The sequence below is a fragment of the Staurois parvus genome, unplaced genomic scaffold, assembly GCF_062004578.1.
Source record: "Staurois parvus isolate SC_StPar_1 unplaced genomic scaffold, SC_StPar_1.0 ptg000251l, whole genome shotgun sequence".
In the NCBI taxonomy this organism is placed as follows: Eukaryota; Metazoa; Chordata; class Amphibia; order Anura; family Ranidae; genus Staurois; species Staurois parvus.
The window spans coordinates 3,777-19,155 of record NW_028318047.1 but is presented as its reverse complement, the minus strand read 5'-3'; the positions used below and the strand labels follow the sequence as shown (position 1 = coordinate 19,155).

At 38.6% G+C, this 15,379-nt stretch overlaps 1 protein-coding gene across 1 annotated transcript in view; it reads left to right on the top strand.

Annotated features, from left to right (window-relative positions):
* The window catches only part of CWC22 (CWC22 spliceosome associated protein), a gene marked incomplete at its 3' end in the record, with an annotated part of 98,519 nt that extends 92,710 nt beyond the window's left edge, over positions 1–5,809 (top strand). Inside the window, exons 14-18 of the mRNA XM_089680899.1 lie at positions 609–686; positions 3,310–3,462; positions 4,022–4,149; positions 5,441–5,542; positions 5,631–5,809. Coding sequence (XP_089537025.1) covers positions 609–686; positions 3,310–3,462; positions 4,022–4,149; positions 5,441–5,542; positions 5,631–5,809 — 640 coding nt within the window. The remainder of the gene's footprint in view (positions 1–608; positions 687–3,309; positions 3,463–4,021; positions 4,150–5,440; positions 5,543–5,630) is intronic.
* Between the last annotated feature and the right edge of the window lie 9,570 nt (positions 5,810–15,379).

The window sequence follows — 15,379 nt, the reverse complement described above, 5'->3', positions numbered from 1 at the left end:
CCTTTTATACTGTAAAGCACTGCACAAACTGCTGACACTATATAAATCCTGTATAATAATTACAAATATGTAGAAGGGCGTTCACGTCTGCAAATTGTTAGGCATGGAATTCCCAGCCATTTTAGACTGGGTTAAAGAATAAATAGAATTTGTCTCTGTCTGCCAATGGTACTCGAATTCAGATGGGGATAGTGAAGTATCTCTTCAGCACTCTAATCACAAATATTTCTGTTGCAAAAAGCTCCTAAAATATTTTTCAAAATGTTTCTGTTAATGTAATTTGAAGCATTTTTTTGTCACTTTGCTGTCTAGGTTCCTTGCCCCTTTAAGAACATTTGCTGTGTTAAACACATTTATTAGTGCTGAATGTGCTCCAGATACAATGTCATGTATAATATTAAAGAGCTTGATAATGCATTGTCATCAATATATATTGCTATTTTACCCAAAGCCCTAGCGCAATCATATTTTATTGTATTCATTACGGTTACTTAAGAAGTAAAACAAATGGGAAATGCCTCTCTGCACATTTAACTTACAGTCTATTGTGCTGCAGCTGTGGAAGGAAAATCTGCTTACTGAATATTTAAATTTTTATTTTTAAACAGAAAGAACTTTGCAATATGATACTGGATTGCTGTGCTCAGCAGAGAACGTACGAGAAGTTCTTTGGCTTGCTTGCTGGGGTAAGTTAATTGTTCAGGCATTTTATTTTATAACTTACAACGCCTTAGACTCAAGACTGGAGCATCTAAACATGAGTTGAAATTCATTTTACATGTTTTTTTTTTTTTTGTTTTGTTTTTTTACCACAACCTGGTAGTTTATTGTTTAAAATTTTTGCTTTGCAGTGTTGAGGTTCTGGGTTCCCCAGGGACAGTGTCTGTATAGAGTTTGTATGTGCACTAGGTGTTTGTCTCTGCTTTCCCCTCTAACTCAAGAATATTCTGGTTTAAGTACTGCTAACCATTCTGACGCTTAAGTTGTTGTTTTTTTTTTTTTATATATGCTTGTATGGCTGTGGCAAGAACATTAGTTCCTACCCTTGCGGAGCTTATACAGGTGAAACTCGAAAAATTAGAATATCGTGCAAAAGTTCATTTATTTCAGTAATGCAACTTAAAAGGTGAAGCTAATATATGAGATAGACTCATTACATGCAAAGCAAGATAGTTCAAGCCGTGATTTTTCATAATGGTGATGATTATGGCTTACAGCTCATGAAAACCTCAAATCCTCAGAAAATTTGAATATTGTGAAAAGGTGCAATATTCTCGGCTCAAAGTGTCCCACTCTAATCAGCTAATTAAGCCATAACACCTGCAAAGGGTTCCTGAGCCTTTAAATGGTCTCTCAGTCTGGTTCACAATCATGGGAAAGACTGCTGACCTGACAGTTGTGCAGAAAACCATCACTGACACCCTCCATAAGGAGGGAAAGCCTCAAAAGGTAATTGCAAAAGAAGTTGGAGGTTCCCAAAGTGCTATATCAAAGCACATTAATAGAAAGTTATGTGGAAGGGAAAAGTGTGGAAGAAAAAGGTGCACAAGCAGCAGGGATGACAGCAGCCTGGAGAGGATTGTCAGGAAAAGGCCATTCAAAAGTGTTGGGGACTTTCACAAGGAGTGGACTGAGGCTGGAGTCAGTGCATCAAGAGCCACCATACACAGACGGATCCTGGACATGGGCTTCAAATGTCGTATTCCTCTTGTCAAGCCGCTCCTGAACAACAAACAACGTCAGAAGCGTCTTACCTGGGCTAAAGAAAAACAGACCTGGTCTGTTGCTCAGTGGTCCAAAGTCCTCTTTTCTGATGAGAGCAACTTTTGCATCTCATTTGGAAACCAAGGACCCAGAGTATGGAGGAAGAATGGAGAGGCACACACTGCAAGATGCTTGAAGTCCAGTGTGAATTGATTTGGGGAGCCATGTCATCTGCTGGTGTTGGTCCACTGTGCGTCATTAAGTCCAGGGTCAACGCAGCCATCTACCAGGAGATTTTGGAGCACTTCATGCTTCCTTCCACAGACGAGCTTTATGGGGATGTTGACTTCCTTTTCCAGCAGGACTTGGCACCTACCCACACTGCCAAAAGCACCAAAACCTGGTTCAATGACCATGGGATTACTGTGCTTGATTGGCCAGCAAACTCGCCTGACCTGAACCCCATAGAGAATCTATTTGGCAGTGCCAAGAGAAAGATGAGAGACATGAGACTGAACAATGCAGAAGAGCTGAAGGCCGCTATTGAAGCATCCTGCTCTTCCATATCACCTCAGCAGTGCCACAGGCTGATAGCTTCCATGCCGTGCCGCATTGAGGCAGTAATTGCTGCAAAAGGGGCCCAAACCAAGTACTGAGTACATATGCATGCTTATACTTTTCAGAGGTCTGATATTGTTCTGTCTACAATCTTTGTTTTATTGATTGCATGTAAATATTCTAATTTTCTGAGATTGTGGATTTGGGGTTTTCATGAGCTGTAAGCCATAATCATCACAATTATGACAAATCACAGCTTGAACTATCTTGCTTTGCATGCAATGAGTCTATCTCGTATATTAATTTCACCTTTTAAGTTGCATTACTGAAATAAATGAACTTTTGCACAATATTCTAATTATTCGAGTTTCTCCTGTAATCTAATGTGGTTAGCTCTACATATTCGTTTTGGAACTGTATGGTATGCTCAGCTCCACATAGTATGTTGGCACTTTTTCCATAAACTCTTAGCCCACGGATTTCTGCTGATGCTTGCTTCTTGTTGCTATTATCTGCAAGCCCCTACTCTATATCACCCTCTGAAAAGAGATCCCCCACAGATTCAGAGGGCAGTAGACACTGCCACCCATGTGGAAAAGCCCTTACTGAGCATGGCAAAAAACATCATAACTGCAGAGGATAAATTATAATTTATCCCAAAAAATAAATATTTCTAAATTTTAGTCCAGATCAAACTTAACACTGACTAAAGTCCTTTCTAGCTGATTTGGTGTTTCAGTAAACTTTATCAAGGTATCTAGACAAATCCTTTGAGATAATCCAATAGGATGATCATTTTTTGTTTTTATTAAACAGTTTGTCAAATACACTTACATAAAGAAGTCTAAATTGGTACTGAACAGCAGAGGAGAGTTGCACAATGTTTTTTTTTTTCATGCTGTTAATGCAATAAATTATGTGTTTAGATTTTGCATGGGCAGGCCCTATGCAACTCTTCGTAAATCTCTTCCTTTGTATATTACCAATTATTAAGCCTTTCCTTGGTATTTGTTTACTATGTAATGCCTGCATGAATTTTTCCTGTAGCGTTTCTGTTTGTTGAAGAAAGAATACATGGAGTCTTTTGAAGTCATTTTCAAAGAGCAGTATGACACCATCCACCGGCTGGAAACAAACAAATTAAGAAATGTTGCCAAGATGTTTGCCCACCTTTTGTATACTGACTCTATTCCATGGAGTGTAAGTATCTTTTTTTTTTTTTTTTTTTTTTTTTTTTTGCCAAGCTGGCATTATAAATGGGTAGGTCCCATTAGTCCTTTTTTAATTGTGTGAAATGCACCTACACTCAGTTGAAAATGTTCTTTGCTGAATAGTTTTCCATTTATATTATAATTTTTCCATTTATATTTCAAAAAGTGATTAAGCATTTTACATCTAGGGGTAGATAGATTAGATGAATGAATGGATGAGAGAGAAAGAATAGTTAGACAGATTAGATTGAAAATCTGGGCCTGTGCCAAGTTTGAAATGCTTCTATGATCATTCAGAATTATGTGATTGGTGCATTTGTCCTGGCTCAAGTGGGTTTTGCATTCACATAGACTTGGGGAATGCTAAACCCGTTTTGAAGCAAAGAAAAGCCACTGATACAGGCCCTAAACCACCTAGCGATTTGGGCTGACTTATTAAAGAATTTAAGAATGCAGAGTGAAGGTCTACAGTAACACCATACATTGCTTGTGTGTGTCTCTGTGATTTTGTTTCAATGGTGAGCATAAGAATTGTTTCTATATTTTAGGTCCTTGAATGCATAAATCTTAGTGAAGAAACAACAACATCTTCTAGTCGTATATTTGTGAAAATATTTTTCCAGGAGCTGTGTGAATATATGGGACTCCCCAAACTAAATGCCAGACTTAAGGATATGTGAGTATCATGGTTCTAAGTTGTCTTGATGGAAAGTACCTTTTGAGTTACCACTAACTGAGATGCTTTAAAAGTGAATTCCATATTTTTCCAGGGACATAATTATTAGAATTATTCAGGATTCTTTTTTATTTTCCACCATTTGGTCCTCTGTGCTTAAGAGTTCAACAACTGATAACACAAGTATTTAAAATCTGAAACTTCCTGTAACCTCTGATACAGTTGAACTCATAATGAGAGAAAAGAGCTGCTTAATCAGTCTGACAAACTCTTCAGCATTGCACAGTACTGTGTTGCATCTGGCAGTGCTATTCAAAATGCATTATATTCTATTTTTTCTTTCTTTTCATAGCCTTTTATCCAAGCTCTAATGTCAATAGTCATATTGTAACTGGGAAAATGGCACTTACATAAAAGCTTTGAGGTTTATCTCCATATATGGATGTAGGCTGTCTCTACCAATCTACCGTTCCATTGTGGAAACAGTGTTCCGGTGATAACAGTAGATCTTGGATTTCTCATTACGTTATTTTACAGTAACAGTTGTCTAGAGGGCTAGGTGGACCTTCCCAACAGGGGCATAGACACATATACAGTACTTGCAGGTACTACACGGTACCTGCTGTAACCTTAGAAATATTTTAAGCAAGGTCATGTTGACTTAAGCCAATTGAAACACTGTAACCTTTTTTAAGTGGGCCCCAGGAGCTGTTAGCTATAATGTGTTGTTATGCACAGGATAGTAGCACATAATGACAGGCTTACCTGTCAAACGATCCACTCCAGTAATACGCTGCCGGCGGTCCCTCTGGTCACAAGCGCTTCCATCTTCTCCCTGTCTTCTTCTGGGTTCAGACTGTTATGATGATGTTACTCTCTTGCATGCGTGTGGCGGTAGTCACATCATGGTCCAGAGTGGTGCCATAATTGTGTGCTGAGATAAGCATGTGCAGCTCAGTGTAAATTAATGCTGACAAAGAGAAGCATGTATGACAGAAGACACTAATAGTGTCTCACCATTCATAAAAATGCTATGTATGAGCATTTTTTTTATTTTTTAATTCCACTTTAAGTGATACAGTAGGTGGGGCTTAATATTGCAAATCTAAAATATCCTGTCATTTTCAAAACTGTGTGGGGGGAAAAAAGGCAAGTTCTTTATTTACAACCACCCTGCATATCATCTTCTTCCTAACTTCAGCTTTGTATATAATAGTTTGAGTGGTTGTTTTTGGTCAGCACAAAGTGTTCTTCTAAAATTGCACAATTGATGTTTACCCCATCTTTTCAGGACTCTTCAACCATTCTTCAGCGGATTGCTGCCCATGGACAACCCAAAAAACACTCGCTTTGCTATTAACTTTTTCACTTCCATTGGTCTTGGAGGATTGACGTAAGATCCCTTTTACAGCCTTTACAGTTACAAATTTTTACCCTGTAATCTTTTATACTTAGTAGGACATTGCTTTCTTTTAAAACAGGGATGAACTGCGTGAACATTTGAAAAATGCACCAAAAATGATAATGACCAAAAAGCAGAACGTTGAATCATCTGATTCTTCATCGTCCTCAGAATCGCCTTCAGACTCATCATCTGAATCCAGCAGTGACTCCAGCTCATCCAGTGACAGTGATTCCTCGAGCTCTGACAGCAACCCAGGTACTTATTAAGATAAACAGTTGCGTTAAAAATAATAGTGTGTATAAAAGAGTGAGTAAAGCTCTTATTTCCATACACACAAATACATTGGGAACACTACACATTCTATTCCAAATCAAAACATGAAGAAAAATGTTTCAAATTGGTTATTACTTTACAGAAAGTGAAGGAAAAGGAATATTGGGCTGTTCAAAGAATAGAAGTCTGCATTTTTATTTACAAACTTTACTATATAAACTGAAAAATGCTTAAAGATTTAGCTTTCTTGTGAATCACTGAACCAATATTTAGTTGTATAAGCACTGTTTCTGAGAACTGCTTCGCATCTGTGTTGCATGGAGCAGACCAACTTCTGGCACCTGTGAACAGTTATTCCAGCCCAGGACGACTGCACTATATTCCACAACTCCTCTGCATTTCTTGGTTTTACCTCAGAAACAGCATTTTTGATGTCACCCCACAAGTTTTCTATTAGATTAAGGTCTGGGATTGGGCTGGTCACTCCATAACGTTAATCTTGTTGGTCTGGAACCAAGATGTTGCACGTTTACTGGTGTGTTTGTGGTCGTTGTCTTGTTGAAACACCCATTTCAAGGGCATTTCCTCTTTGATATAAGACAACAGGATCTCTTCAAGTATTTTGATGTATTCAAACTGATCCATGATCCCTGGTATGCAATAAATAGGCCCAACACCATAGTATGAGAAACATCCCCATATCATGATGCTTGCGCCACCATGCTTCACAGTGTACTCTGGGTTGAATTCAGTGTTTGGGGGTCGTCTAACAAGGTGTCAGCAGCCCCTACACCCAAAAACAACAATCTTGCTTTCATTGGTCAACAAAATGTTGCACCATTTCTCTGTAGGCCAGTCAATGTGCTTTTTGGCAAATTGTAACCTCTTCAGCAAATGTGATTTTTTTTTTCTACAGTGGGGCTTTGCGGGGGCTTCTTGCAGATAGCTTGGCTTCACATAGGCGTCTTCTAATTGGTACAGTACTCACAGGTAACTTTAGACCTACTTTGATCACCCTGGAGCTGATCATTGGCCAAGTCTTTGACTAGTCTTCAATCCATTCGAATTATAGTTTTCTGTTTTCTTCCATGTCTTTCTGGTTTTGGTTGCCATTTTAAAGTATTTGAGATCATTTTATCTGAGCAGCCTATCAGTTTCTGCACTTCTTTACATGTTTTCCCTCTCCAAACAACTTTTTAATCAAAGTACACGGTTCTTCTGAACAATGTCTGGAACGACCCATTTTACTCCCAATTTTTAGGAAGAAATGCACTATACCCAGCATGTACAACATTTGCTGCCTTTGTCTCTAAATAAGGGCCACCTGTTTGTCACCTGTTTTTTTTTTGCACAGACTGAAGGACCTCACTATGTAAAGTGCACACTGCTATTATTTTGAACATGTCCCTTTCAATTAATGATGCAATTACACAGAATCAACAGCATACATGTCATGACTGGGTCTGTTGGTTTTCTATTACTCGACTACTGCTACTAGTAAATTATTTGACTTGTAGAAATATAATTTATACCAAAAACAGTGATTGATCTGGTTGGACTTATTTTGAATACAACTGTACTTTTTCATGTAGAACAACATTTGATTGTGCATACCCAATACATTCCTGCTTTACAGAACTATAGACTAGAGATTCCAAATGTTTTGTTATTGACAATACAGACAGTTGTTCTTTAGGTGAAAGTTGCCATCACTTTATAAATATAGCCCTTAAATATCCATAAAGTAGGATATATGTACACTACACAGTGCACGTATGTTTGTACATGAGGCCCTCTAACGCCTTCTTAGCTTTGCTGAAATCTCCATTATTTATTTTATAAAACTAAAGGGAAAATCTAGATCTTGCTGCTTCACTGAGGTTTTTTGAATCAGCCAGATAATTAATAGATAAGAGATCCATCTATATTGTAAAATAAGTGTTACAATCAGGTTGCCTATCCACACATGCACTACGCAGTGTACATACGACAAAAGGGATAGCATATACTTAGCTCTTTTCCCCTTCCTATCTGGATATTTAAAGTCTTTGTAAAGCCTAAAAATGTGTTTATTGCATTAAGGTAAAAAATATTTAGGTTAACGATTTGCCCCCTCACCCCACTCTTAGTTACCTGAGTCCAATCTCGATCCGGCGCAGTGCTCATCTGTGGCGGCTCTCTCCTGTTCTCCCCGCTTTCACAAGCTTTGCTGAGAGCAGCAGGAGCCATTGGTTCCCAATGCTGTCAGTCAAACAGTCAAATCTTATGCTGAGAGAGCAGGGGGCAGGGCAGGGCCAAGACTCTCTGACTGTGTCAGTGGACACAGTCAGTGGGACTCTGGGTCGAGTACACAGGTCTGCTACGATAGGAAGCAGCTTCTTATGATGGCACACCAAGAAGAAGAGGAGCCAGGAGTGCTCTGTGCGCAGATCATTGCACAGAGCAAGTAAGTATACACCTCTGTGTTACTTAAAAAAACTTTACGATCACTTTAAGAGGCATATATGTAAAGCATTGAATGTAACTTTCCCCAAAATTGGCTGGTGGTGAATCAATTATGGTCATATAAAACACATGCACCTGGAAGATTTACCTGCAGTGAATGTTTGATGAATGGTCAGACTTATTGCTTTATAAATATGCCCCCTTGCTACCTGGTCTATGCTAGGAAATGATCAAAGATCACATTATACTGTTAAGCCAGCCCTTTGACTTGACTTGGCTACTTATGCAAATAGTTTGGCATTCGGCCAATGCCTGAATAAAAACTGTGGGTGGTGTGCGGTTTTAATAAAAAAGGTGTAAAATGTAAGCTTTTTTATGCTTCGCTTGCAAATTGTCTGCTGTTCTGTTTTAACTGTACTTACCTGTATTTAGTAAACATATTTCGTGCGATTGACTAGGGATTTCCTTTCTCTTGTCTCCATGTCCTGGTTACCCTTGTCACCATCACAGAAAGTCCAGAAACTGATGGGAAACCAAATATTTTACAGTTGGCACTAGAGTGAGGGGAAATCTTCTAATGAGAACACCTGTTTAAGTGACACGTGTCATAGGGGCTCACCCCTCAGAGAGATTTTCACTTTTTTGGATCTTTCGGGAAAGATGTGCAGGTTAAGTGTTCGCTAGTTTAGCTTGTTCTTATAAAAAGTGTAGAGTACATAAAATGTTCACAAAATAAGGTTTTGAAGCTGAAGCAGATTTTCTATGTGCATAATCAGATGAAGCTGAGAGCTACTGTATATTTATGTGGCTTCTGAATTCTGCTGGCTGAAAATCATTTCCTTTCACTTTAAACTAACTTGAGTGATATCTACATATGACGCCAATACATCCATTCTTGGTTTCAAGTCAAAGGTAAATTGAAGGAATGTGACTTGCAGCCCTATTTTAAATGTTCTTTGGCTCCCTGGTCACTCCTCTTTTTTAACTCCAGTTTGTGTTCTGTGTTATTCAGTACTTCTTTGTAAGTGTGGCTATGAAAATGTTTTAATACTCTATTGTTTTAATGATTTCATACTTTCTTGACTTTGCTAATGTTTTGAAATGCATTAAGATCCAAGCTGCTCTGTAATATACAAGAAGACGATAACAAGAGCAATTTTCCCTAAGTAGTGTTGTTTATGTCTGCTTTTCTGACTTATCAATTAGGTCCACGCAGTGATAACTTTCCCTGGAGTTCAGTTTCAGCTCATTATTCACAGCAAAATAATTAGCTGCTCAAGTAATGTTCTTGTAGGAAATGTACACATTAAAATATATTGGTATTAAAAACTTTGTGTGTTCTATATACAATGGCAAGAAAAAGTATGTGAACCCCTTGGAATTAAAGTGTTACTAAACCCACCACAGTGAAAATCAGTCTCTATATGCAGTAAAGCATGTTTGTTATGTTATGTGGTTATTAAGGGGCTAATCCTCCGCATTGTGTAAAAAAGGATGTTTGATCCTGTTTTCTCTGATCCTCCACGTCTTCTACTGTCCCCAATCCATCTGCTGACAGAACAGAGCCTTAGGGGCAAGCTGCACATGCTTACTTTGGTGTGTATTGCTAGAGTTTTTTCTTTCTTGGGAGAATACATGTGATCAGCCTAGGGCCAGTCAGTGCTGTCCAGAAAGAGAGTCAGGGTTTATGAAGCCTCAGAGGACAATCAGTGGAGAATGAAAACTCCTAACAGTCTTTAAACCAGTGCTCATCTGGACACTAATACAGAAAATCACAAGATTGCTCTTAACTGCTGATGAAAAAGGGTATTTAGCAGCTTATATTTACTAGAATAATTGCATTTCCATGTTCTGTGTACTGTGGGAGACCGGATATAGTGAATTCGGGGTCCTGGGTTTAGTAACACTTTAACTGGTTTTCTGCAGTAATTTGCTATAAAAATGTGATTTGATCCTCATCCATAGATAATGCATTTTTCTTTCCTTTCCCTTTTTCCACTGCTTACGGGAAAAGAAAAACACTCAATTCCTCCTTTTAACACAGTCGGTATTGACGGGGGAATCCCTCCTGCACAGGCACGGACTGAGACCAAAAATAGGCCCAAGCATTTTAGACTGAGCAGTCCAAAGCCCAGGGACCCTTTCCTTGGAGCCTGTGGAGGAAAGCCAGGGCCCGGTCGCAAGAGCGACCTTTGCAACCCTGGTAGTTCTGCCACTAGTGTCAGTAGGTTTTGATTTTTATTTATTTTTTTACAATTTTATTTTTTATTTTTTTTATATTGTTTTTTTAAGAGAGAAAGAAAGTAAGGAAAAAAGTGTCAGTAGGTTTTTATTAAATTTTTTACAATTTTATATTTTATAATTTTTTTTTATTTTTTGTAAGAAAGAAGGAAGGAGGGAAAGAAAGAGGGGAGAGAAACAGGAGACAGAGAGAAAGAGAAGTAAAAGAAAGAAGAGAGAAAGCGAGAAGAGAAAGAAAGTGAGAAACAGGAGACAGAGAGAGAAAGGAGGGAAGGGAAGACCATACTTCTCTTGTGGGGCACTTAGTTCTGCACTCCTGTGACCCAGATTCAGCCCACATCAGCTTAAAAGCCTGCTGACGGCTAACATCACAGAGCCGGTCCAAGCTTTGGAAGGAGCCCAAGCATATTTTTGGGATCCACTCAGTTGTCTGACTGCAGCTGGCTCAGCCCCTTCAATCCTCTCTGATTCTGTATAGTTTAAAGTATCAGTCTTTCCATTGTAATAGGTATATTTTTGTGTATGTACTTGTACACAAATACTATTCATGTAATGGAAACGTAGTGTTACTATTGCCTAAAACACACCCCTCATATCCCTTATATTGGTCTATGGCCAACAGGGCTAAAATTATACTTACAGTTCTCTCTGAAGCCCCAGATTCCTGGATGCTCTTCTATGCAAATTTCAACGTTTTCCTGCTGTGTTGAGAGCTTGCATGCTTTCTTCTACCTCCCACACTTTTGTTTCCTACTAGCTAGTTTTATTGTGGAAATCTTTATTTGCCAATAGAAAATTGCAGCAGTAGGCTGAATAGCACTTAACACAGCGGGGACATATTGTACCTTGTATTTTTACTACCTTGGTGTAGTCAAGAAGTTGTTTAAAGGTATGTGCATTTTCATTTTGTGTTTGCTGTATGAATGCTAGGGACCTGACAGGTGTGTTTTAGACAAATCTTATATGAATCCTGCTTGTGTCCAAGTTTGATATTCATAAGAACTTAACACCTACAGAATAGTATAATGTATTCCCTAGAATAATAGTTTGACCCAAAATAAGAGCATCTTCCTTCATGCTTGAAGTGGTTGTAAAGCCTAAACATTTTTACCTTAATGAATTCCCTGCCGTTTGCAGTGGCTCCTCTTCTCCCTGCTCTCACTGGCTTTGTTGAGAGGAGCAGGAGCCATTGGTTCATGCTGCTGTCGGTCACGTCCTGTGACAAGAGGATAGGGCCAAGCCTTGCCGTCTGTGTCAATGGACATCAGGGCTTAGGATCAAGCATTCAGGTGTTCCAAAGTAGAAAGCAGCTTCCTATTGGGGCACACCAAGAAGAGGAGAAGCCAACAGCACTGGTGTGGAATACCAAGGAGAGGAGGTTTAGGGTCGCTCTGCAATTGGAGCAGGTAAGTATACACCTGTTTATTTTAAAATTAATAAACTTTAGACTTTACAATCACTTTAAGTAGTGAGCATATTTTGAAAGGGTTTTCCACATATTAGCAAGACTTAATAAATAGGCTCTTGTGGGCCACCAGCTACACAGAAAATTTCTGCTCTGCTACTAGCTAGTTGTACTTTTTCATCTGCAGTTCCTCTGCGGTAGTGAGGTCTCCCTAGCTCTGAAAACCACTCACCTATTTCAGCCAATGTGAGGGCTGGGTAGAACAGTGGTCTAGTTTTGCATGCTCCGTTTTGCTTTATATGAGCGTGATAAAGGATGCAGTAGGTGAGATGAGACAAATTTGTTTATTTTGTAATGGTGAGTAAAAGGGCGATAGCCAAAAGCTCTGAAATGAGTGTTTGTTTCTAACCAATAGTTGCCTCTCAGGTGTAAAATATTGATTATGGGGGGGACATAACTGTAACTTCACATAAAAAATGGATTGTTTCTTCTATAAAAAAATAAATGAAATAATGTGTGCGTGTAGAAGTACAGTTGTGTTCAAAGTAATAGCAGTGTGTTGGAAAAAGTGAATAAAGCTCAAAATCGCTTTTATTTCCATACACACAAATGCATTGACAACACTACACATTCTATTCCAAATCAAAACATGAAGAAAAATATATAAAATTTGTGTTGTTCCTCTAAAAAAAAATTGAAGAAAAGTGAATATTAGACTGTTCAAAAAAATAGCAGTGTTTGTATTCTTCTTTACAAACTCAAACATTCACTATATAAACTGAAAAATGTTTGAAGATTTTGCTTTCCTTTGAATCACTTAATTAATATTTAGTTGTATAAGCACTGTTTCTGAGAACTGCTGTACATCTGTGTTGCATGGAGTCAACCAACTTCTGGCACCTGTGAACAGGTATTCCAGCCCAGGATGATTGGACTACATTCCACAGTTCTCTATTTCTTGGTTTTGCCTCAGAAACTGCATTTTTGATGTCACTCCACAAGTTTTCTATTGGATTAAGATCCGGGGATTGGGCTGGCCACTCCATAACGTCAATCTTGTTGGTCTGGAACCAAGATGTTGCATGTTTACTGGTGTGTTTGGGGTCGTTGTCTTGTTGGAACACCCATTTCAAGGGCATTTCCTCTTCAGTATAATGCAGCATGACCTCCTCAAGTATTCTGATGTATTCAAACTGATCCATGATCCCTGGCATGCGATAAATAGGCCCAACACCGTAGTATGAGAAACATCCCCATATCATGATGCTTGCGCAACCATGCTTCACTGTCTTCACAGTGTACTGTGGCTTGAATTCAGTGTTTGGGGGTCGTCTGACAAACTGTCTCCGGCCACTAGACCCAAAACAATCTTACTTTCATCCGTCCACAAAATGTTGCGCCATTTCTCTTTAGGCCAGTCAATGTGCTCTTTGGCAAATTGTAACCCCTTCAGCACGTCTTTTTTTCAACGGTGGGACTTTGCGGGGGCTTCTTGCAGATAGCTTGGCTTCACATAGGCGTCTTCTAATTGTAACAGTACTCACAGGTAACTTTAGACCTTCTTTGATCTTCCTGGAGCTGATTGTTGGCTGAGTCCTTACCATTTTGGCTGTTCTATCCATTCGAATGGTAGTTTTTCGCATTCTTCCACACCTTTCAGGTTTTGGTTGCCATTTTAAAGCATTTGCGATCATTTTAGCTGAGCAGCCTATCATTTTCTGCACTTCTTTATATGTTTTCCCCTCTCCAATCCACTTTTTAATGAAGGTACGCTGTTCTTCTGAACAATGTCTGAAACGACCCATTTTCCTCAGAATATCAGAGAGAAATGCACTGTAACCAGCATGTACAACATTTGCTGCCTTCCTTCCTTAAATAAGGGCAATAATTGCCACCTGTTTTTCAAAGAATGAATGACCTCACTAATAGAACTCCACACTGCTATTATTTTGAACATGCCCCTTTCAATTAGTGATTCGATTACACTGTTGGATTTCTATTACTCTACTACACCTGCTAGTAAATTATTTGCCATGTAGAAATATAATTTCTACCAAAAACAGTGATTGATCAGGTTAGTGATATCTCACTGCTATTATTTTGAAGACAACTGTATGTGGGCTCCTGCAGCTTTGGCAAAGAGAGACAATGGAAAAAAATGCCTCTGTAGGCACTTTTACCTCTGTGCTTGCTAAAAATGGGACTTCCTATGTACTGCATACAAACATTACTATTAACAGCATTGGCAATTTTAAAAAGTGCTTTCTCAGTCTAATTCATAGATCACCATGGCTTTTATACAGATTGTTTAGAGAGCAGATGATAAAACAGCATGAACTTCTGTATTTAGGGGATCTTGCTGATCTGAGATTAATTTGATTTATAACAACAGTGTAGTAGTAGACACAAGGCTTGGTAATTATAATATACTGCAGTGGTGGTGGGGGGAGTCAAGGGTTATTTAATGCTTGCATTGTGGATGTTGCCTGGTAAAGGAGCTCTAGCCAGATAATTGCTTGCTATGACAGCACTGCTGTAAAAAAAAACACTGCAATGTTTGGGAATGCCGAGAAAATGTTCTTCGCTTTGAAGATTGCCTGACATCCCATACAAACATAAATTTTGTAGTATTTTTACTTATCTAATACTTATATGATTAATGTGTTCTTTGTTGGTCCAGAGATCTATATCTTGTTTTAAATCTCGAGAAAGATTTACTGTAATGACAAAACTATAGAAGATTGCCCCATGGTGGTCATTTTTAGTAAATAATATGACAGCAGTTCAGTTCAGATGAAACTAGAATAATGAAACACGTTGATTTATAGCCTTCAAAAGGTTACAGCTGGTAAATAAAGGAGCTCCATGGCCCAGGGATTTGTTTTAATGTCTGACTGGCTGTTTGTGCAGTTCTTTCAGTACATGCATTTTTGGCCATCACAGCTATTTACATTTAAAAAGGCAGTTGCCAAAAGCGATCCAAAAGATGTTAAGAAAATGCTGTGAAGTATGAGTGTATACCAGTGACTTCTTACAACAGGTATTTAAAAAGCATCACTTCTATCACCAGTCCTAAAGAACTGGAATCCTTTTGTTGATTAGTGGTCATTGCCATATAGTTCATTTCACTGTCCTCTGTAAAATGGTTAAATAGTTCTTTTTATGTTAACTTTCCATCTGTTTTCAGGCAGACATATCCAGGGAAATAAAGACCTTTAGCTTGAGGTACTTAAAATAAATAGATAAATATCACAACCCAGAGACCCAACCCCCAAAACGTTATCCCGACGCGTTTCGATCATTCCATTTTTTAAATCTTTTTTGGGGGGCATAAATACAAGAAGGATTTAAGGGAATTAAGCAATCAATATTAATCAAAGCCATCATAAAATCATGATATCCAAGATGAGGCTGCATGGTCCAAAGTTTTAGTGGCGTGAACCATCAGAACAACAGAGGTG